The sequence below is a fragment of the Portunus trituberculatus genome, chromosome 34, assembly GCF_017591435.1.
Source record: "Portunus trituberculatus isolate SZX2019 chromosome 34, ASM1759143v1, whole genome shotgun sequence".
In the NCBI taxonomy this organism is placed as follows: Eukaryota; Metazoa; Arthropoda; class Malacostraca; order Decapoda; family Portunidae; genus Portunus; species Portunus trituberculatus.
The window spans coordinates 7012847-7034316 of NC_059288.1; the positions used below are offsets into that span (position 1 = coordinate 7012847).

Sequence of the window (21470 nt, forward strand, 5' to 3'; positions counted from 1 at the left end):
TAAATATTTTCTTCGGAGCCACACATTTCCAGAGTTTGTGTCCATTATTTTGAATTGGCAATGGTTGAAGTGGCCAGTCAGTGTCATGTGTTAATTTTCACTATCAGGGAGTGTATAAAGGTCACATTGGCACATCTTTTTTATTTCAATTGTTAACATAAACCTTATGAGCTAGACATGAATACTGATTGGCTTTGTTTCTGCTGTTTTACTGATGCTAGAAACGTGTCAAAGTACAAATATAGTCTTTCAAAACAATTATCTTGGGAAGGCTTGGGTTGGAAGGCTTAGTTGAACTGTCCATCAATCCTCTAAATAGTCCAGTACAAATAAAAGTCACCAGAATACATGGCACCTTTCCATACCCTCACTCCCCACAAGGCAGCCACACCATTGCCTTAATACTGAGCCACTTACACCGACCACAACACCTTCACCTAATACTTGATGCTCCTCTTGGCTGCCACGATGGTGTTGCGCATCAGCATAGCCACCGTCATGGGCCCCACACCGCCGGGCACTGGGGTGATGTAGCTGGCCTTCTCCACACAGCCTGCACCAAGGCGAACCACATTACTTCACAGGCCAAGGGGGAGGAAAGAGGGGGATGCAAGGAGGTGGAAGGATGTGGGTGGATGTTTTATGAGTGACAGGAAGGAAAGATGTTCAGCAAGTGCGCACACACACACACACACATATTGTAAGGATAGAGTCACCAATAATAGTGGTTTCCTTGACTAAGTACAACAGTTTCTCGGTAAGCACAAGGGGTGGTTAACTCACTGTCGAAGTGGCAGTCTCCCACCAGCTTGGGTTTGCCGGTGTTTGGGTCAATGATGCGGTTGATGCCCACATCAATGATGGCACAGCCTGGTTTGATCATGTCCCCGGTGATGAGGCCCGGCAGGCCCGCCGCCGTCACCAGGATGTCTGCCGAGGCCACAAACGCCCGTAGCTGCTCCGGTGGAGTGTAGCGGTGGCAGATGGTGGTGGTGGCATCCAGGCCGCCCATCTCACCTGAGGACCAACACTGTTCAGTAAATGCTGCTCTGGTGGGCATCTCGCATCTCTTCACATTACCAACACAAGCACTCATGGCCGTCACCAAGCCAAGTGCCGGCGCTCACCGTCGGGCCGCACACCGTCCCCGTGGAGCAGCATGGCGATGGGCATCCCCACATTCTTGCTCCTGCCACACACCACGGCATTCTTGCCAAACGTTTCAATGCCTGGAAGAAAAATACAAATGAATTTTTGAAGATTTTTTTGTAATTAAAATAGTTCAACATTTTAAAACAGATGGTGAATCTTAAAACAACAATGACAATTTCAAACTGGATGAATAATTCAATGCTAGTGACAGGTTAATGTTAGGTTTCATTATTATCTTCAGGTATAAATATTAAAAACTTGGTACAATTGTAAACATTTGGTGCATACACTGCTGGATTGGAAAATATGTAATTACTGAGGATTTGTTACCAACAACATTGATTCCTCAAACTGTGTGGTGTAACAACAGAACCTTTCTTTTCTTCCACAGGCAGACACATGCACAACACACTACATACACCCAGTAAACTGTACCAATCAAACTACTTCAATACTCAACAAGGTGAACTTACAGAAAATATTTTAGTTTAGTGAAGTGATACAGAGAATTACTGATGCTGTACAGTAGTGAGATGTTTACCATTACATTCCAAGGTGAAAAGACAAACCAGTACTAACTACTCACTGTGTCAGTCAACACAAGCAAAAAAACCAGAATAAGAGTGGTAAAGGAACCAGCAAGGCAGGCATACCTAGTGCTATCTATGTGTGTGTGTAGCTCAGTAGTAATTGAAATGGCAAAAAAAGGATAAAGTTAAGAAAAGGATGAATTCAGAACACTATGATGGGTGTCCCTTGAGGGAGTCTCCAGGGAGTGGTGTCACAGTAGAAAGACTGACTGCTATTACACCAACAATACAGTGTTGTCTTACAGTGAGGCATGTGTAGTGACCCTCAATACACCAACAAAACCATGCTCAGCAAACTTTAAATCTGAAACTTGTAATTTTTCAAAGTGTGTGCATATACTGATTTCCATGCAAGAAATTAATTGTTAGGAGGTCAGTGCCTGTTAGGGTTGTGAACACACCCACACTCTGGGAAGTTTATATACCGTAAGTAGAGTAAGGACAAATTCAAACCCTCCTAACTCCTACTCCATATCAACACATACACGTACACATGCACACACACACACACACACACACACACACACACACACACACACACACACATACAGGTGCCAGTATGTAACAACAGCTGGGACCTACACACACCTACCTGCTCCTCTCACCAGTCACACATACCAATTACCAGCTCGAACCAATCCAACACAACTGTCAGCTGATACACAGACCTGGTCTCAGTAAAGGGAACTCAAAGAACACTAAGCCAAACAGAGGTCTACACCAAGGAAGCCCTTCTTCCTCAGTCTACACCCAGACACCTCACCATGCACGGCCCACTCACCATACCGCCTGATCAGCTCCATGACCCCCAGGGGAGTGCATGGAGCCATACTGTTCATATCTACACAAAACCTGCAACAGCAACACAAATGTTTCATCACACACAGAGGATCAACATAAACACCACCTGCTTCTACCCTCCACCCAACCTACTCTCTCTGTTCTGTTCACACACTTGCCTACAGCCACATAATGTTGAATGGAGCAAAGAACTAGGTGGAGTGTGAAGAGTGGCTGGTTAAGGAACAGTAATGTGTATCCCAATCAGTCAGTGTGTGAAGGCAACCACAACATCACTATATCATTCGGCTAAGAGGCTGTGAAATGCTTCCCACATACAGTAACTCACACACACACACACACACACACACTGACTACTATCTTGACAAAGCCACACGTGATTCAGCATTGCTTGTATCACTTGTGTGGTATGTACAAGTATTTACACAGCTGCTATCAAAGTGAATGCCAAAAGGTGCCATGGGGCGTGAGGCACTGCGGCCCAGCACTCACCTCCCTACGTTGATCACATGGAAGCCGTCCACATCCTTCTGTGGTGTGACTGAGTTGCAGACCACTTTCTCCTCCATGTGGTCAGGCAGAGGCAGCTGTAACGTACACAACCATTCAGATAATGTCAACACACGGCAGACATCTTGTATTCAGAGGTGTGCTGAGACCAGGACACTCAACTGGTCAATAGCCATTTAAGTTCATTGATCTGAGCACACCTTCTAATGCAGGACATCTCATAAAGGCTTGTTTTGAGTCATCAGAACCTGGAGTCCATTTTTCTATCACATCCCTGTCCCTGTTACTTCAGACTTGGTGAACTGACACACACACATCACTCTATGGCTACAAAGTGTTCCATTACTAACACTGAAACTCCAAAGAATGCATGTTTCAGTTCCAGTAATAGTGCAAGGTATGTACTCGTAGATGTGTGATGGGTACAGGTGGCGGGTAACTAGCCTGGAGTGATGGTGGTGTATGTCACAAGGCAACAAGCAAGCCATGGCCTCACCTGCACCAAAATGCCATCAACGTCATCATCATTGTTGAGTTGGTGCACCAGGGCCAGCAGGGAGGACTGGCTGGTGTCCTCTGGCAGGTGGTGGATGGTGCTCTGGATCCCTGCAATGACACCCAAGCCTCAGTGACAGTGTGAAGTGAAGGGAAGTGAAGTGACTAGTGTGCTATTAAGACTGAATACAACACTGAAACCTCATTGACAGTGTGAGGTGAAGTGAAGTGACTAGAGTACCATAAAGACTCTATACAACACCCAAGCCTCAATGGCAGTGCAAAGTGAAGTGAAAAGAAGTGACTAGTGTGCTATTAAGACTCCATACAACACCCAAGCCTCAGTAACAGTGTGAGGTGAAGGGAAGTGACTAAAAGGTGTCTTGAGTGGTGCTGCAATAATAACAGTTCTGCATCAGTGGAAGGGTTAAATAAGACAAATGTGACCTGCATAACACCTCAAGCAGGTGAGACAACCATGTGTGCAGAGCTTACCAATCTTGTCCGCCGCCTTAGTCTTGTTCCTGACGTAGCTGCCCGAGGCGGGGTCACTGCCCACCCGCACCAGCACCAGGTGGGGAGTGCGGCCTCTGCTGCCCACCAGACTCTGTGCCTCCTGTGCCAGCTCCTTGTGGATCTCCGCTGCCACCTTCTTGCCGTCAATGAGCACCGCCCTGTGTCTGCCGGGAACACTCGCCAGTCACTGTCAAGCACTACAAACTGACATGCTCCACTACTTTCAATTTCAGGGATACTAAAACAACACTTTCACTTCCATACAAGGGCTAGCTTAGTTAGGTTAGACTTAGATCAAATAATTCTAGAAATGTCATAGCTTTGGTTAATGTTTACTATCGATCTGTGTCAGCAGTGCCTGACACGGCAGCATGTTGTATAGCATACTTACTCACTGTACTTCATGTCCATTAAGTTTTTTGGCACACGTGGCTACTACTGATACATGATGATGCTTTTGAAAATCGACTTGAGGTGCCCAAAATAGTTAGATTAGGTTTAAAAATAGAGTTAGATTAGGTTTAACTTTGGCTGGGTCAGTTTTGGGGTTAGGTTAATTCAGATTAAGATTGTTTTGGTTAAGTTGGTCGGGGATACCAAAATCAAATAATTTTTGCCTTATAATATTGAGACAGCCTTTTTTTTGACACTGCTGACTGAGAAGCTCTACAATGACATAGAAGCAGACTCAGCACATGTCAGTGATAGCCCACACAGGACAGCACTCACAGCACTCCACCCCATGCCTCCCTCCCTTCCCCTGACTACCTGACCTACTTCCACTGACGAGCTGGTGTCGCTGTCCTGGGGAGGCAAAGGAGGGAGGGAAGGGTCAAACTCACCTGTGCTGCGTGAGGTGCAGGTGCCGGCGTGGTGAGGGGCACGCCGCGGCTCCCCTGGCCAGGTGCAGCACGCCCATCACGCCCCTGCCGCCCTGCATGGCTACACGTGCACCCACAGCGGGAGGAATCATGCTAGTGGCTCACGCGGCGTCTCAAGCACTCAAGCAACTTAAAATAAACCTTCCGACGCAACGTGAGGCTCCTTGGTGGGCTGAGCGGCGGGCGGGCATTGGCTGACACAATTAGGGCTTCGGTCCGAGGCCAATCACGGGCGGCGGGTGGGCGGCGGGCGGTGGAAAACAAACAAATAGAGAACAGGAAGTATCAAACACAAAAGTGGGACTCCATACATAGGCTCTCACCCCACGCCCACTGCTGAACTGGGTGAACTGGTGCGGCTGTCCTGTGCCCTGTCATGTGCTCCTCCAGCCTCACACTTTCTCTTCTCTCCCGCCGGAATACTCTGCAAATGGGAGGAGAGAGAGTAATCTGCAGTAATTACTCGATCTCTTTAGTAAATCTATGTAATTCAGTCTCGCTTTTCATCTCAATGTAATTCTCTGTAGCAAGTAATCTATATAATCTTCCCTAGTAGATCTGTTTAATTCTCTATTGTTAGTCTCTGTGCATGTATTTCAGTCTTGCAAGTCGCCTATGTCATTTTCTTTCGCATGTAGTCTACGTTTTCTTTGACTCGTCAGGCACATCAAGTCTAAACCGTTCTAAGTACTCCTTTTAAACTGGCTAATGGCTATATCCTTTCAAACTTACTCTAATCCTTTTAAATTTGCCTTTCTCCATTTAAACTTCTACTGTTTCCTTTAATCTTCCCATACTTCCTTTAAACTTTTTTTTTTTTCTTTTTCTAAACCTGTTGTTCCATTTTAAGTTGATCTGTTTCTCTTAAAATTAACTCGTTCTGTTCCATGGAGATTATTTGTTTCTACCTCCTCCCTTCTGACTGTCTCAACTATTAATGAATATACAAAATTTTAAAGTTGTCTTGTCCTTATATTATGTAATCATTATGTGACTGTTAGCGTTGTCATGCTATAACTATCATTTCCCGACATCTTCACTAACACCTGCTATGATATTACAAAACATGTAAAGCAATAAAAAAAAATAAATAAATAAAAACAATTAATTTATCTTTGCTGCAGTAACAATTAAGGTCACATTACCACACAGAAAAGCAAACAATAATCCAAACAGACGCCTATATTGTAGTAAGGTAAGGTTATTAAACAAGATGAAACTAGCTGTACACTGGTTATGGACTTCACTTCCTGGCTGTATCTTACTGTATCTGGATGGATGGCTATATTTATAACCACACACACACACACACACACACACACACACACACACATACCACCACCACCACCACCACCCCCTCCACCACCAACACCACCACTACGACCACCACAACCACCAAGACATCCTTGCATGACGACCGCCAGCTCCACCCCTTCACCCTGCAGCTAAGTGATTTACGACGTTTTTCGAGTGTTTTGCAGGTCTTTGCTAGTGTTTTAAGGGCTCGCTGTGTTGGAATAGGTGGAGGAGGTGGAGGTGGAGGGATGGGGAAGATTACGGGAGGGAGGAGAGGGAAGATATATATGGTGAGAAAAGGTGCAAAAAAACTACCTCGGCTCTACGTCATATATTTTTCTCGTTTGTTGTTGGAGTTTGCATTGTTTTTGTATTTTATTTACTGATAAGAATGTAATTCAAGGCATAATGAGTAATAGGATCGTGTCTAGCTCTGTTTTTTGTTTCTCGTTGAAATAACACTTTCGGCATTCCATCATTTTAACTTTTTTTTTATTTGCACGCCTAGGATTGTTTTGGTGCTTGATATAAGACTCGAAAAATATGAAAAACATGACCAAAGTAATAACATTCCATAAGATTTTGTCAAACTAATTGTATTTAAAAATTTAAAGTTTTTAACGGTACCAGAATAGAAAACAAAAATCTTTAAACGACGAGTACTCTGTGTTTTCTTTACTTGGATGGAAAGCGAAAAAAAATCATATTCGGAAAATGTAACATGATGTAATGTGGCTGTACTTTCCTTCTCTACATTATGATGTGTTTGTGACACCGTTAGTTTGAATACAGAGTTTTCGTTGGACCTGGCTTAGTAAACAATAGACGCGGTTACGATATTATATTTTGGTTATTAGTTAAACTGTTTGTTGCGTTTAAAAGTGCAGTGCATTTCAGTCTGGGCGGCTTTTTTCTTCTCGCGATTTTCAAAATGAATTACGTACGTAAATATTGAGCCACGGGCACCTCAGCCATGCACCTTCCCCCCAGGTCAGTCCACCAATGTTTGGCTGCACGCCCCTATGTTTCCAGACACAGAGAGTGAAGCAAAGCCAGAATTAACCACCAAAATAGATAAATAGCCATTACTGTGTTAAATAAGGCAATAGTTATGGAAATCCCCGTTCTGACTGCCCAGCGCACACCATGACCTGGACCAAGACCCTGCCCCATCAACCCCCGTCCCTCACCGTGTCAACTCGTCAACATTTCCTTCAATTCTCAGTGTTTCCCGAACATTCCTGCTGTTGCCCACCTGAAATGCATAAAATGTAGTGATGGGAGGGAAGTATGAGGAACGGAAGTGTGAGAAGGAGTGTAGTAGTAGTAGTAGTAGTAGTAGTAGTCTAGCAGTAGCAGCAGCAGAGGCAGCAGTAGCAACAGTGTTATTGTTATTATTATGTGTGTGTGTGTGTGTGTGTGTGTGTGTGTGTGTGTGTGTGTGTGTATCAATTCCCTTCGTGGCATGACTTGCCTTACGTACGGTGCTGGCCAGCAGTCTTTTTTGTTTAACCTGCGTTGATATTTAAAGTAACTACACAATTACGGTGTATCACATGGCAATTGTCTCTAATCCCTTCCCTTCAGCCTGCCTCTATTTCCTTCAGACTGTCTTTATTTCCCTCAGACTGTCTCTACTCCCTTCAGACTGTCTCTACTCCCTTCAAACTGTCTTTATTTCCTTCAGACTGTCTCTACTCCTTTCAAACTGTCTTTATTTCCTTCAGACTATCTCTACTCCCTTCAGCTTGTCTTTATTTTCCTTCAGACTGTCTTTATTTCCTTCAGACTGTCTCTACTCACTTCAGACTCTCTTTATTTCCTTCAGACTGTCTCCACTCCTTCAAACTGTCTTTATTTCCTTCAGACTGTCTCTACTTCCTTCAAACTGTCTTTATTTTCCTTCAGACTGTCTCTACTCACTTCAGGCTGTCTCTATTCTGTTTCTAGTCTCTACTCCCTTCAGACATGTTTCTACTCTGTCTCTACTCTCTTCATAGTGCCTTAAATCTTAACTCCTTTCAGATTCGGACATACAGACAAATATATAACCTACTTTTCAGAAATAGAGACGCGAATTGAGTCTTGGCTATTAATGGAGACTGTTTCTAAAGTTGGCCTGTTCCTGTATTATGTAACCATTATGTGAACCTGTACCAAACCAAGTATTACATAAACAATAATAAACCTTTGAATGCTCACATGTGGCCTACGACTCGGAATGCAGTTTTTATCCTTTTTAACTTAAACCCAAGAAATAACAAATACAACCCCAAAATACTCACTTTAAAGCTTATAATCTTATAGTTTATTGCTTTTTATTAGTTTTTTTGTAGTGTATATTTGACAATGAGTTAAGAAATAAAGGATAAAATGACTTGGCAGGGATTCGGAGACGGTTTCGCATCTGTACCCCTGTTACCACTCCAAAAAGCGGCAGGGGTAAATTAAGTCGTGTTTCTAGGGTGAAGTGAAGGGAGCCCATCTCATGGAGTGTTAAGGGCCTGAGCCAGCATACACGCCAATCCTCAGTGCCCGGGACAGGGTAAGACGGAGGGCCAGGGGTTGAGTGGTGCAGGGAAGGGAAAGGGCTTGGTGACTGGGGTTAGGTAAGAAAGGCTGCCGGTTGACCTTGGCTTGGTGTTATTCTGTTCATTGATAGCACGGGGTTTAATTAGCACTACTGGTTTCATCTGTGGGGGAGGTTATATTGATTCATTGACTTCATTAGGGTCCCAGCTGCTCCCTTCACTCTGCTGGTCACTCGGACAGAAAAGGAAAGAAAAGTAAAAGGCCTCATCCTATGCCAAGAAATGAATAGCCAATGTCTGGAAATTAGAGGGCTAACTGGTAACTGTTAAGGTGTCTTTCATAGTGTCTGTATATTTCACTGTTAGGAACTCTCATCACTGCACAAAATGCTCCTTCAATTAAAGTAGAAAATTCACTTCTCAATATAGTAACCTAATGCTGCTAGTTCCTGTTATTAGAAGGTGTAATGGCTTTAATGTTGCTGTGTGGTCTGTGGCTCATACCTGCTGGAGGTGGCCAAGGCAGCCAGGGACCACATATCAACACTAGTGCCAATTTAATGATGTTATATATATATATATATATATATATATATATATATATATATATATATATATATATATATATATATATATTAACTTAGTGTTTTTGTGTATGACTTGCCTCAGTGCAGCGGTGTGGCGTGGTGTTGAGGTGAGCAGTGCCAGGATGCAGAGTGACACGGGGAAGCACGTGATGGTGGGCAGGCGGCTGCTGATGGGCACCTGTGCCTGGCTGCGCTACACAAACCCCTGTGCTTTCTCTACACAGAGGTGAGCCACGGCACACGCTGAGAAGTGTTTTTGCTGTGTGGTGCGCTGTGTGCCACCAACACACACAAGTAACATTCTTATGTCATCAGTACCTAGGGATGGTGTTGCCTGTAGGTATTTTCCTTGTATCATGAACGCCTAAGGATGGTGTCAGTGGTGTGTTGCTTGTCTTGTTATGTCAGGAACACCTACAGGTGGTTGACAGATTGACAGGTTGACAGGTTGATGGTCAGCACCACCTGTCTTAGATGTTAAGGTGGTGTTTTCAGTCTATTTATAATGTGTTGGTTCTCCCACACACTGATGTACTGACCTTTCCCAGCAGGATCCTTCACCAGAACCACTATGAAGTGCTGGGGCTGGAGAAGACCTGCTCGCCTGCTGACATCAGGGAACAGTTCATTCGTCTCTCCAAAGAGGTGTGTGGCTCCTCAGGAATCAATGTTAACCTCACTTTTGTATCATTGTTTGCAAGATTAGTTTGTGTGTGTGTGTGTGTGTGTGTGTGTGTGTGTGTGTGTGTGTGTGTGTGTGTGTGTGTGTGTTTACTGCATTGCTTTTCTGTCATGGAAATTCTTGATTTGCTTCCCTGCAGTGTCATCCAGACACAAACTCAGCATCTGAGTGCCACAAGCAGTTTGTGGCAATAAATGAAGCATACTCTGTGCTCAGCAAGCCAGGCCTACGCAGAGCCTACGACTCAGAGTTGCAGGCGCGGCGCGTCATCCCAGAGATGCACACCTATGGTGACATCAAGACCAACGCACCCATGGGGAATGTGTGAGTATGGGTTCATGGCAGGGCTGCCCATCACAGGGAGGCACCACGCACCTTCTGTGATGCCATGCATTGCCTCATTGTACTTGTTGGTTGGCTTAGCAAGCTTTGTGTTCATTGAAAGACAAAGTGTGATTAGTGTGTTCAGGAGTTTGTAAGTGATTGGGAGTGGGATGAAACATGTTGCCAGGTAGACATGTGAAGAGAGATAAAGGAGCACAGGTGTGTGGAGGAAGTGATCACATATGCATATTTAGAGCACTGGTGAGACAGAATGTGATGTGGAGACAGTGGCAGCAGGTGTGAGTCTGTCATGAGTGGCACACACTGCCAACAATCTTATATAACCAAGAGTTGGCACTGTCATCAGTTAACTTTTGTATTTGTTTTGTGTGAACAGAGTGTTTCAGGACGACTCGCTGTGGGAGCACCGGGACAAGACAGAGTTCTACCGCAACAAGGACCGCCCTTACTACGGCGTGAAGGGCGTCAAGAAACTGCCAAACTCTTACATTGCTGCCGGCACGGTGATCTTCATGGTGGTGGGTGCCTCCTTCTACATGTACATCGCCAAGTAAGTGCCACTACTGCCACTGCACTCACTACATGTCACACTGCCTCACTGCCTCACTCCCTCACTCCCGTGCAGGACATGAGGAGAGGCACTGCTGAGGACACTGTGGACACTGATGACCTGCCTGCCTGTCTTTGTGTCTCCTTCCTGTGCCATGAACTCTCTCAGGAGGAACATTTCAACACACTTCTATTATTTAGGGATAATAATTTTTGACCTTTTTGGGACTGGCTCCCTTATGGGTATATTTTTATGCATTTATATGTTTATTGCTTCTTTTGTTGGTGCTGGCCAGTGTCCTTATCTAAAAGAAAACAAAAAGGAAAATTAGAATCCTTATCACTTTCCTGCCTCCCCTATAGGACATCCTCTGACTACACCATCGAGCAACTCAACATCCGGGACAGACTGGCCAGCCAACACCACTCGGCAGTGCGGCAGAGAGCGCTGGCCAACGGGAACGAGGTACAGATGGCGCTGCTCAGACAGAGACTTGAGGAATCTGAGCATAAGAAGTGAGGCAACACTGCTGAGCCAAGAACTGCAGATGAGAGGCCAAGGCAGAAAGAGACAAAGGGAAACAGTAACATAACAATGAAAAGTGAACAGAGAACAAGGGAAACAAAGAAACATAATGGTGAAAAGTGAACAGAGAAAAAGAGAAGCAGAAAGTAACATAGTGAAAAGTGAGCAGCGACAAAGACACTGACACCAAGAAACACAGATCAGAGAATGCTGGTGAAAAAAAAAAATAAATAAATAAGATAATCTCTATTCCACAACTGAACTGCATGGTGGGGGGGGGTGAGGTGTGAGGCAGCCATTATCATCACCCCATCACCCCATCAAGTGTTCTGGGATTGTGAGGTGTGTTTCTGTGTTTCTGTGACGGTCTGGGCCAGAGTGTAGGTGATCAAGTCGTTATAACACAAAGAGGACTGTTTTCCTTTTTGTTTTTTATGAAAGAGAGGAGGACTGGCGTAGGACAACAAAAAAAATATAAAGAAAAAAGGCCCACTCATTTGCCAGTCCCCTTACAGAGCTGATAGAATTAGTCAAAGGACGGACAAATGTCTTGATATACCACACACACGTCAGTTCACAGAGGGTCAGGAGATGGCAGGCCAGTGAAGTTTTAAAGCAGAGAGGACTGTTTACATACTACACTAGTCAGCTCAAAGGAAGTTCAGTCAAGTTTTAACACAAAGAGAACTGTTTACGTACTATACACTGGTCAGCTCAGAAGCAGGCACAGTGAAGTTTTAAAGCAGAGAGGACTGTTTACATATTACTCTGGTCAGCTCAGAGGAAGTTCAGTGAAGTTTTAACGCAGAGAGGACTGTTTACATACTACACTGCTCATTTCAAAGGCAGGTGCTGTGAAGTTTTAACTCAAAGAGAACTAACTGTTTACATGCTATACACTGCTAAGTTCAGATAAGGTCAGTAGGAGAGAGTCCAGTAAAGTTTCAACACACCTCAACAAAACCAGCCAGCAAGTTTGAGTCATTTGTATTGTGTCCACAGTACTTCTTTTGACTGACTGTGTTTCCCTGCTGTGTTGTGAGGTGTCTGTTGCTGCTGTGTGGGTCCCTCTAGTGGCCACCTTGGTAATGACAGCTGGTGCCTGCCTCTCCACTCACTCAAAGCTTCCTGGTGACTGTTGTGTGTGTGTGTGTGTGTGTGGGTGTGTGTTTGTGTGAGTGTGTATGTGTGTTTATAGACAGATGAGCAGATTTTAATACAGTCAAAATGCAGTATATTTAGTGTATCATAACTGTGTGTGTGTGTGTGTGTGTGTGAGAGTGTCAGTATGTATGTGTGTGTTTATAGAAAAATGAACAGATTTTAGTATAGTCAAAGGCACAAAATATTTACTACTAAAACTGTATATATATATATATGTGTGTGTGTGTGTGTGTGTGTGTGTGTGTGAGAGAGAGAGAGAGAGAGAGAGAGAGAGAGAGAGAGAGAGAGAGAGAGAGAGTGCGTGTGTGTGTTTATAGACAGACGAACATACAGTCAAAGCAAAGAATATTTATCACATCACCTAACACACTTCACCACCACCATAACTGTGTGTAATTCACTGTTTGATCTGCTGCAGTCTCTGACGAGACAGCCAGACGTTACCCTACGGAGCGAGCTCAGAGCTCATTATTTCCGATCTTGGGATAGGTCTGAGACCAGGCACACACCTGGTGTGTGTGTGTGTGTGTGTGTGTGTGTGTGTGTGTGTGTGTGTGTGTGTGTGAGTGAGTGTCTTTGGTGTAAGAAGTGGTGTGGTGTGTGTTCTGAGTATTAGTGGTGTTGTGATATGTGTTTGTAGTGTTTGAAGTGGTGTTGTGGTGTGTGTCTTGGGTGTGAGAAGTGATGTGGTGGTGAGAAAGGTTTATGGTGTGTGTTTTGGGTGTAGGTGGTGTTGTGGTGTGTGTCCAGGGTGGTGTGTGTCCCTGTGAGGCTGCCTGGTGTTGGTCCTCTGCCTGATGACTGTATCAAGAACCATTACTACAAATTGAGTGATATATTCTCTCACTATGAATTTAAAAAGTTAGGAGAATGAATGCAAATCTTAGCTCATATTTATTTTTTATCGGCGTGTAAACCGAAAGTATTTATTTTGAGTTGAAATATATATTGTGTTTGTAAGCACTCTAAACTATCTTGCAAGTGTTGATAGTGTTGCTGCCTGTGATGTGGTGTGATGATGTGATGCTTGTGTCGACAGTGAGGTGAGTGAGATGAGGATGTCTTGCTCTGCGTAGGATATACTTAGCAACCAGTCCTTCCTCAGGTTTAAAAAATCTGGCAGGACTGTACTGTATGCCTGTTTTCAGAAATGCCTTGCTCTCTCACCATGACAATTTTCCAAGACCTCAGAGACAATTAGTCAGGTGTTTGAAGGCAGTTTCTCCTTATAATCAACTAAGGAGCTTGTCAATCTATCACCAGAATCATAAAAACACCCTTAAAAATGTTCTATTTTCTCACCATGACAAATTTCCAAGGCCACAGAGACAACTAGCTGGGTTTAGGATAGTTTCTCCCTATAATCAATTAGAAATCTTGTCCATCTATCACCAGAACCATAAAAATGCTCTGAAAAACCTGAGTATCTTTAATTAGAGCCTTTGGAAAGCAGTGACAGTGAGAGAGCAAAGTGTTTAAAAATACAGGCCTATAAGTGGCAATGTTTTGAAGGCTGTTATACTGCACACTGTTGATAGGGAACAGTTAGATCTTCCTCATGTGTTCAGGATCTGACAGGAGTGTAAATAGGACAATGTTTTTAAGGGGTTTATACGGATTGGAGACAGTTACCAGTCCTTCATGTGATTGTAACCCTCCCGACTGCTTCCTACACCATCACGATTGTTCCTTCAGGCAGTACAAAATGGAACCAAGGAAAACTGTACTGGAACATGTGAACTCTGTGATGTATTATGAAACTATACACCAGTTTTGCACTAATACATCCCTCTCTTCAGTTTAGCGCGATCTGAGTTTTGTGATCGAGTTTAGCACCATAAGGAACCAAGCAAGCGTGAAACTCAAGAAAGGGATGTGGATATGATTTAGTGAGATGCAAACACCACAGCAGTGAGAGGGATTAGGGCCAGGCTGGACTGAAAGGCTGGTGTGAGAGTGTGAGAGTGGCCAAGACAGCATGACAGTTCTGAAGATGTGACTTGGCAAACCTCAGTGATTAGTGACTACCTAAACATTTACCACCTCCTTGTCTTCACTGTATTAGGATGACAGAGGCACCAGGAGACATGACAAGTGAATGACCGGCCCTCTCACACACCCACACCAGCCAGCCAGCCAGCCAGCCAGCCATCACTTCTTCTAACTCACATCTACCTAACAAACTTCTTGCCATATGCACTACAATGAGAGACACCAGGAGACATGACAGAGGCACCAAGAGACATGACAAGTGAATGACAGGCTGCCCTTTTACACACTAGCCAGTCCACCAGCCAGCCAGCCAGCGAGCACCTCTCCTTACTCATGTATCTACCTAACAAACAAAAAACAACAAGTAGGTAACCAAGCTTGTCTCTGTCTTGCTTGTGGTTTGTTGAAGTGTGTCCTTTTGTCCTAATCTTTCCCCTTTTCTTTTATTTTTATTTTTTTTTTTTCTTTTGTTTCTTTATTTTTAGTTCTTCCTTTTTTTTTCCTTTTTTCTTCTTCTTCTTCTTCTTCTTCTTCTTCTTCTTCTTCTTCTTCTTCTTCTTCTTCTTCTTCTTCTTCTTCTTCTTCTTCTTCTTCTTCTTCTTCTTCTTCTTCTTCTTCTTCTTCTTCTTCTTCTTCTTCTTCTTCTTCTTCTTCTTCTTCTTCTTCTTCTTCTTCTTCTTCTTCTCTCCTCCTCCTCCTCCTCCTCCTCCTCCTCCTCCTCCTCCTCCTCCTCCTCCTCCTCCTCCTCCTCCTCCTCCTCCTAATAGTATGTACTCAATTAATGTTACTGTAAATACAAACACTCATTCTTTTTATTGTTTGTTCATAAGGAAGCGAGAATATATTATGTAGAGAGAGAGAGAGAGAGAGAGAGAGAGAGAGAGAGAGAGAGAATTTACATTGTTCCCTGCCTTTATTATTTCATCTATATTTAATTTCATGTTATCTATATTTTTGTAAGTTTTTTTTTCCTTTCACTTTTTACTTCACACAAATATTTTCCTCTTTCTCGTTTACCAATTATTTTGTAAACCTCTTGAGAATCCAGTCTTTATTTTATTTTATTTATTTATTTTTTTGTTTGTTTTTGTCCTAGCAATGTTGCATCTTGTCTGTCTGCCCATCTGTCTGTCTGTCTGTCTGTCTTCCGGCCTGTCTGTCTGTTCCTTGGTGTCTGTTGTTTCATTGGTATGTATATTGAGAGAGAGAGAGAGAGAGAGAGAGAGAGAGAGAGAGTGTGTTTGTGTTCTTTCTTCCTTTTCCTCCTCTTTCCTCTCTCAATACTAGATCTAAATTTTCTCTTTCCTCTCTTTGAATTGACTTCCTATCTTTCCTTCTCTCTCTCTCTCTCTCTCTCTCTCTCTCTCTCTCTCTGCTTCTTTTTACCTACTTTTCTTCCCTCCTCTCCTCCACTTTCCCACCATAAAAGTCTAGCAGAGTCTCTCTCTCTCTCTCTCTCTCTCTCTCTCTCTCTCTCTCTTTTCTCGAAGTCTTTTACTCTAGCGGAATTTTCCCATCACGGTGTTCTGAAAAAAAAAAAATCGAAGGTTAGGATTTACGTGGTTGCCTACTAGTGTATATATCCAATAAAGAGTATTGTACTAAGATTGACACTTTCATTGTATTACCTACATCGCCTCGTCTTTGTGTTTATCTCTGCGTTCATCTCATGTATATTGTTTAGGTTCGTAGCTGCTTCACTGGATAAACCTGTTTGTGTATTTTTTTTTTTTTTTCGTTTAGATTTCTGCTGGCCTCTATTTTCTGTGCGTCTGTCAGTCAGTCAGTTGCTCTCTCTCTCTCTCTCTCTCTCTCTCTCTCATTGACCACAATTTGGTCTGACCTAACCTCATTCTGACCTCTTGAAACACCTCCTCCTCCTCCTCCTCCTCCATATAGGCACGCCCTTTCTCAATCATATGTTTTTCCTCCATCAGCAAATTAAGTTACATTTTTCTTGCATAATATTGAGGCCTCCAGTTGAAAGGGAAGGTGGTGGTGGTGGTGGAGGTGGTGGTGGTGGTGGTGGTGGTGGTGTTACTGTTATTGCTTTTGTTGTTATTGTTTTGGCGTTTACAGTTTAGAATAAGGTGATAAGATAGATGAACACACATTCTCTCTCTCTCTCTCTCTCTCTCTCTCTCTCTCTCTCTCTCTCTCTCTCTCGTCATGTGGTATTCGATCTCATATCCACACCCAGTCATTACGAGGAAACGGTTTGCGAAAGGAATCTCTTAAGCAATCAATATTTAAACGATTCTCTCTCTCTCTCTCTCTCTCTCTCTCTCTCTCTCTCTCTATCCCATCCCAATATCAATCTCTCGTTATCCCTTTTCTTTCTCCTCTTCCTCTACCAAACATAACATTAGGTACAATTATCCTGGTGACTTGAATAAATTAAGCGAATATATATCTTTAATTCATGTCAAACTGCTTCCTTCCATTGACACTCTGAGCCCTGACATTGTGATGTAAATATTATGCAGCGATAAACGGATAAGGAGCCGCGCGGAGGGAGAGAAAAAAAAAAAACAAAATTGCTAGGCTATAAAAGATTTGGGTTTTGTAGTTTTCTTTTCTGCTGACAAGTTCTTTTTATACGAATTAGGATGTGAGAGGATAAGAATGAGAACAAAAAAGTAAAGTAAAGTAAATGTTGGTATATAAAGAGTGTTGTGTTACGAGAATTTCAAACTTTATGGGAAGGTTTAAAAGCTGCTTTATATTATACGTTGAAGTGATGTGCGGGTATATCTTAACTGGAGATCTATACCTACTGTTTGGCTTTATTTTGAGTTTATTTAGCTTTTTTTCACATTCATTCTTCTATTTTTATCTATATTATGTTTCTATGTCATTCTTCTTATTTTCTTTTATTTTTCTCATAGCTATTTCCTTCATATCTTAAAATAGACCTTAGTTCTTCTTTTCTTTCTTCTTTTCACTATTACAACATTTATAAGGAATTCTTTTCAATATTATGTATCAAAGCTTTTTTTATTTTTACATTTTCTTTTCTGTCTTGCTACATGTATACTCCTTTTACGCTTGTTCTCTCTCTCTCTCTCTCTCTCTCTCTCTCTCTCTCTCTCTCTCTCTCTCTCTCTCTCTCTCTTGTCTTTTTACCGTGTTGCAGTGCAGGATAATTTATCTTTCATCACTACACGTATCAACATTTTCCTTTGTTCTCTTATCTTGCTACATCTTAACGTTACAACCCTTCGTCTATTTTTTCTTCTTTTTTCCTCTTTTCAAATTGCATTCTCTTTTTCTTTCTATAACGTCAATGAACGCTTTTATTTTTATTTTTCTTCTTTTTCCTTTTTTCAACTTCCAATCTCTCTCTTTTTTCTTTCTATAACGTTAATGAAAGCTTTTATTTTTCTTTTTACATTTTTTTCCCCATTTTCTTTTAACAACATTGCGTTACCAGTGACCTTCAGTTATTGCCTCTCGTGATAGCTACAATCTTTTTTCTCTTTTTTTTTTCCGCGCTTATTCGATTTTGTTACCTTGATCACTATTACCACTCAACTCAGGCTCTCTCTCTCTCTCTCTCTCTCTCTCTCTCTCTCTCTCTCTGCAGTTATTGTGAAAACTCTACTACTTTTATTATCTCGGGTCATGGAGGAAGGGGGGGAAGGTTACATAGGGTGGGCGTGATGGGCGTCTAGTTATGTGGGCGTGGTTTTATGAGCGCAGTGGGGTGTGGGTAGTAATAGGGGCTCGTTGTAGCGTGAAGGGGCGGCGCGGGGGAGGCGGTGGGCGGGGCGGGGCGGGGCGGGGCGGGGCGAGGGGCGGGAGTATAGTAACAGGTGAGAGAGAGAGTTAAGTCAGTCTTCTCACATCGTCAGTTTCGGGCAAGCCACGCTAGTACGCACGCGCGGCTCTACATGTGTGCGTGGGTCCCTGTGTGTGCATGTGTGAGTGTGTGGATGCGTGGATGAGTGCTGGAGTGAGTGCGTGCTGCCTCTCCACCCCGGCGTGCGTGTTGAGCGAGTGTGGGTAGCGGAGGGTAGGTGGGTAGGTGGGTAGGTGGGCAGGTTGGCGGGGGTAAGGGTGCCAGTTGCCTGAATGTAGGTCGTGCATATGCAAATCTAGACACGCCTCGTTGAGCTTTTCGTTGCAGTCATGTTTCTCGTCCAAAAATGTCTGTAAATCGGGAAGCTGCCACGCATTCCATCTCTCTCTCTTGTCTCTCTGTAGCCAAGCCCTCTCTGTCATGGGTGGCTTGCTTGGGTTGACTTTTATCCGTAAGCTTGTACTGACCCCATGACTGGATCTGGTTTAAGTGATATAATCGAGGCATTAATCAGGATGAGCTGAATGTGAAGGTCGTTAAATGCTAAGCGGTGAAGGCTGAGCGCTGCGGGACGTCATTTTAATTCTTGCTTGTCATCTGTCCGATTTGAAACTTGGCGGCGGGAGAGACAACACCGACAAGGGCTACGTGGCTAAACAATTATATTACACCTTTCTTATCAGCCTTGCAATCAATAACAAACACTCACAAACACAATATCAATAATAACTTTAAACCTAATCTGACACTCGTGCATTTCAGGGAGATAGAAAACGAAGATAATAAAACTGGACACAGCGACATGTAAACAAACCCACGTGTGATCAGAGAGAAAAATTAAAAAAGAGAGAGAAAGATAGAGAAAGAGATAAAGCATTGTGTCAGTCAGCGGTTCAGGAGCGTGAGGAGCGGGAGGGAAGGATCAGTGAGAGGACAAGGAGGACGGGAAGACAGGAACGGCAAGGACAACCACCATGAACGAGGATGAGATGCAGTTGGCTCAGGCCCTTGCCAAGATGGGCGGGCCGCGCACTCCCATGGCGGCAAAACTGAAGAACAAGTTGCAAGGATTTAGGTAAGTGTTATTGTTCTTGTTCTTGCTTTTGTTATGCTGATGAGTTTTTATCTTATTCTGTTGTGTTTTTGTTCTTGTTTTTTTGTTCTTGTGATTGTGATTATTTACGTTGATGTTAAATTGTCTTTTTTTTTTTATTTGTTCTTCTTGTTCTTTTTATTGTGAAGTACATGTTGAATTTTATAACTTTTGTGGTGTTATTGTTATTTTTCTTGTTCTTTGTTATTGTTCAGTTGGTGTTTGATTCTATAACTGTTTTGTAATAATTTGTTCCTCTTGTTCTTGATATGTTGAGTCTTGTTCTTGTTCTTGTTCTTATTGTTGTTCTTCTTTGATTATTACACTGATATCAGATTCTATAACTTTATGTATTCTAATTTGTTCTTCTAATTCTTGTTCTTGTTGCGTTCTATTATCTATTATGTGTTCCTTGTTCCTTGTTCTTGTTCCTTCTTCTTGTTCTTGCTATTGTCGTTTCTATTACTTATTTCTTAGTTATCTGTTCCTGTTCTTGTAATGTCACGTTTTTTGTGGTTATCATCAATTGTTTCTGCACTAATAGATAAAGATGAAGGAAGGGAAAGAGTAATAGTAATGATGATGTGACGAGGCTAAACTAAAAAAAAAAAGGAAAGAAAGAAGAAAAAATGGGCAAAAAAAATGAATTGACAAAGATGATGATGTACAAATTAAAGGACGAAAAAAATGTTTCTGAAGTTCTTATCTTTATCTGGCAATAAATCAGCGACTTAAGTGTCCAGAAGAAGAAGAAGAAAAATAAAAGAATGATTAGATAAGCAAAGAAGGGGAAAAAGGAAAGAAAATATATTAAAGAATGATAATAACGAAACAAAGGGGAAAATGCAAAAAAAAAAAATAATAGTAAGATAACGAAATAAAGAATAATGTAAAAAAAAGAAGATAAAGGAATGAGATAACGAAATAAAGGAAAAGAAAAAAATAAGAAAGAAATGAAATGAAATGAAGACAGAGGAAAAGAAATGAAATAAATGCTAAACAAACGAAATAAAAAAAAAAGGGAAAAATAAGCAAATACTATATAGAAGAAAACAGAAATAAAAGAATAGGAGATCAAGAAAAAAAGAGAGAAAGAAAAGAAAAGAAATTAATAGAATGACAAAATTAGGAAAAAAAGACAATTTAACACTACATAAACAAACAAAATATATAAAAAAAATAATCTAACACTACATAGAAGAAAATTAGAATAAAAGAATAGGAGAAGAAAAAGCAAAAAAAAAAAAAAGAAAAGAAAAATGAATAGAATGACAAACTAACAAAAAAAAAAAGGCAATCTAACACTACATAAACAAACAAAACACTGTATAAAATAATCTAACACTACATGGAAGAAAATGAAACTAAAAGAATAAGAAGATAAAGAAAGAAGAGAGAGAAAGAAAAGAAAAGAAATGAAAAGAATGACAAACTAAGAAAATAAAGAAGAAGAAAAAAAAATGAAAAAATGAAAGAAAAGCAAAGAAAAATGAAAAGAAAAAAAAAGGAAAACGAAAGGGAAAGAATCTGACGAGAGGAAACGTTAAGAATATGAACGGGAAATATGCAAGGCTGGTGGTGGTGGTGGTGGTGGTGTGGTAGTGGTGATAGTGGTGGTTGGGGGAGAGGCTGAAAATGATGATGATGGTGATGATAATGATGGTGACTAGCAAGAAGAGATGGTGATTTGTTTATTTATGAGGATTACGATGTTGTTGTTGTTGTTGTTGTTGTTGTAATAGGAAATAGAGATGCGTCCTTCATCATCACTGCCATCACCACCATCATCATCATCATCATCACCATCATCATCACCACCAGGCCTCTTATTGCATCATCACCACCACACTCATCTCTCGCTGCCCAGTCTGTCCTTCCTCTCTCTCTCTCTCTCTCTCTCTCTCTCTCTCTCTCTCTCTCTCCCTCTCCCTCTCCCTCTCCTTCTCACACCCAGTCAC

At 42.2% G+C, this 21470-nt stretch overlaps 3 protein-coding genes across 5 annotated transcripts in view; 2 read left to right on the forward strand and 1 right to left on the reverse strand.

Moving 5' to 3' along the window:
• Window positions 1–126: 126 nt before the first annotated feature.
• LOC123512629 (bifunctional methylenetetrahydrofolate dehydrogenase/cyclohydrolase, mitochondrial-like) lies at window positions 127–5406 on the reverse strand. The gene is made up of 8 exons (XM_045269070.1): window positions 4907–5406; window positions 4044–4228; window positions 3550–3659; window positions 3036–3130; window positions 2524–2594; window positions 1128–1229; window positions 784–1017; window positions 127–553 (listed from the first exon to the last, which is right to left on the reverse strand). Exons 1-8 carry the CDS (start codon window positions 5035–5037, stop codon window positions 438–440), a joined length of 1044 nt encoding a protein of 347 aa, XP_045125005.1. The 5' UTR covers window positions 5038–5406; the 3' UTR covers window positions 127–437.
• A 3131-nt stretch (window positions 5407–8537) lies between these two features.
• Window positions 8538–11586, forward strand: LOC123512765 (dnaJ-like protein 60). Of its 3 annotated transcripts, none has more exons than XM_045269340.1 (6): window positions 8538–8786; window positions 9447–9585; window positions 9908–10004; window positions 10181–10365; window positions 10763–10936; window positions 11299–11586. In XM_045269340.1, exons 2-6 carry the CDS (start codon window positions 9482–9484, stop codon window positions 11453–11455), a joined length of 717 nt encoding a protein of 238 aa, XP_045125275.1. In that variant the 5' UTR covers window positions 8538–8786; window positions 9447–9481; the 3' UTR covers window positions 11456–11586. The 3 variants fall into 3 exon arrangements, with proteins under 3 accessions (XP_045125275.1, XP_045125274.1, XP_045125276.1); XM_045269339.1 differs by having other exon boundaries at window positions 8570–8786; window positions 9442–9585; XM_045269341.1 differs by having other exon boundaries at window positions 8575–8786; window positions 9442–9585; window positions 9911–10004.
• A 6877-nt stretch (window positions 11587–18463) lies between these two features.
• LOC123512572 (NAD kinase-like) overlaps window positions 18464–21470 on the forward strand; it is an 89312-nt gene continuing 86305 nt past the window's right edge. The window contains 2 exon segments of the mRNA XM_045268998.1: window positions 18464–18514; window positions 19182–19494. Of these exon segments, the coding sequence (XP_045124933.1) occupies window positions 19394–19494 (101 nt within the window). The 5' untranslated portion in view covers window positions 18464–18514; window positions 19182–19393.

Excerpts from the sequence above, each read along its gene's own strand:
- LOC123512629 (XM_045269070.1), bottom strand. The coding sequence starts at position 5,037 with ATGATTCCTCCCGCTGTGGGTGCACGTGTAGCCATGCAGGGCGGCAGG. Across the intron at positions 3,660-4,043 it reads TAAGGCGGCGGACAAGATTG|GGATCCAGAGCACCATCCAC; the intron begins GTAAGCTCTGCA and ends GTGTCATTGCAG. Across the intron at positions 554-783 it reads GGGAGACTGCCACTTCGACA|GCTGTGTGGAGAAGGCCAGC; the intron begins GTGAGTTAACCA and ends GCCTTGGTGCAG.
- LOC123512765 (XM_045269340.1), top strand. The coding sequence starts at position 9,482 with ATGCAGAGTGACACGGGGAAGCACGTGATGGTGGGCAGGCGGCTGCTG. Across the intron at positions 9,586-9,907 it reads TGTGCTTTCTCTACACAGAG|CAGGATCCTTCACCAGAACC; the intron begins GTGAGCCACGGC and ends GACCTTTCCCAG. Across the intron at positions 10,005-10,180 it reads TCATTCGTCTCTCCAAAGAG|TGTCATCCAGACACAAACTC; the intron begins GTGTGTGGCTCC and ends GCTTCCCTGCAG.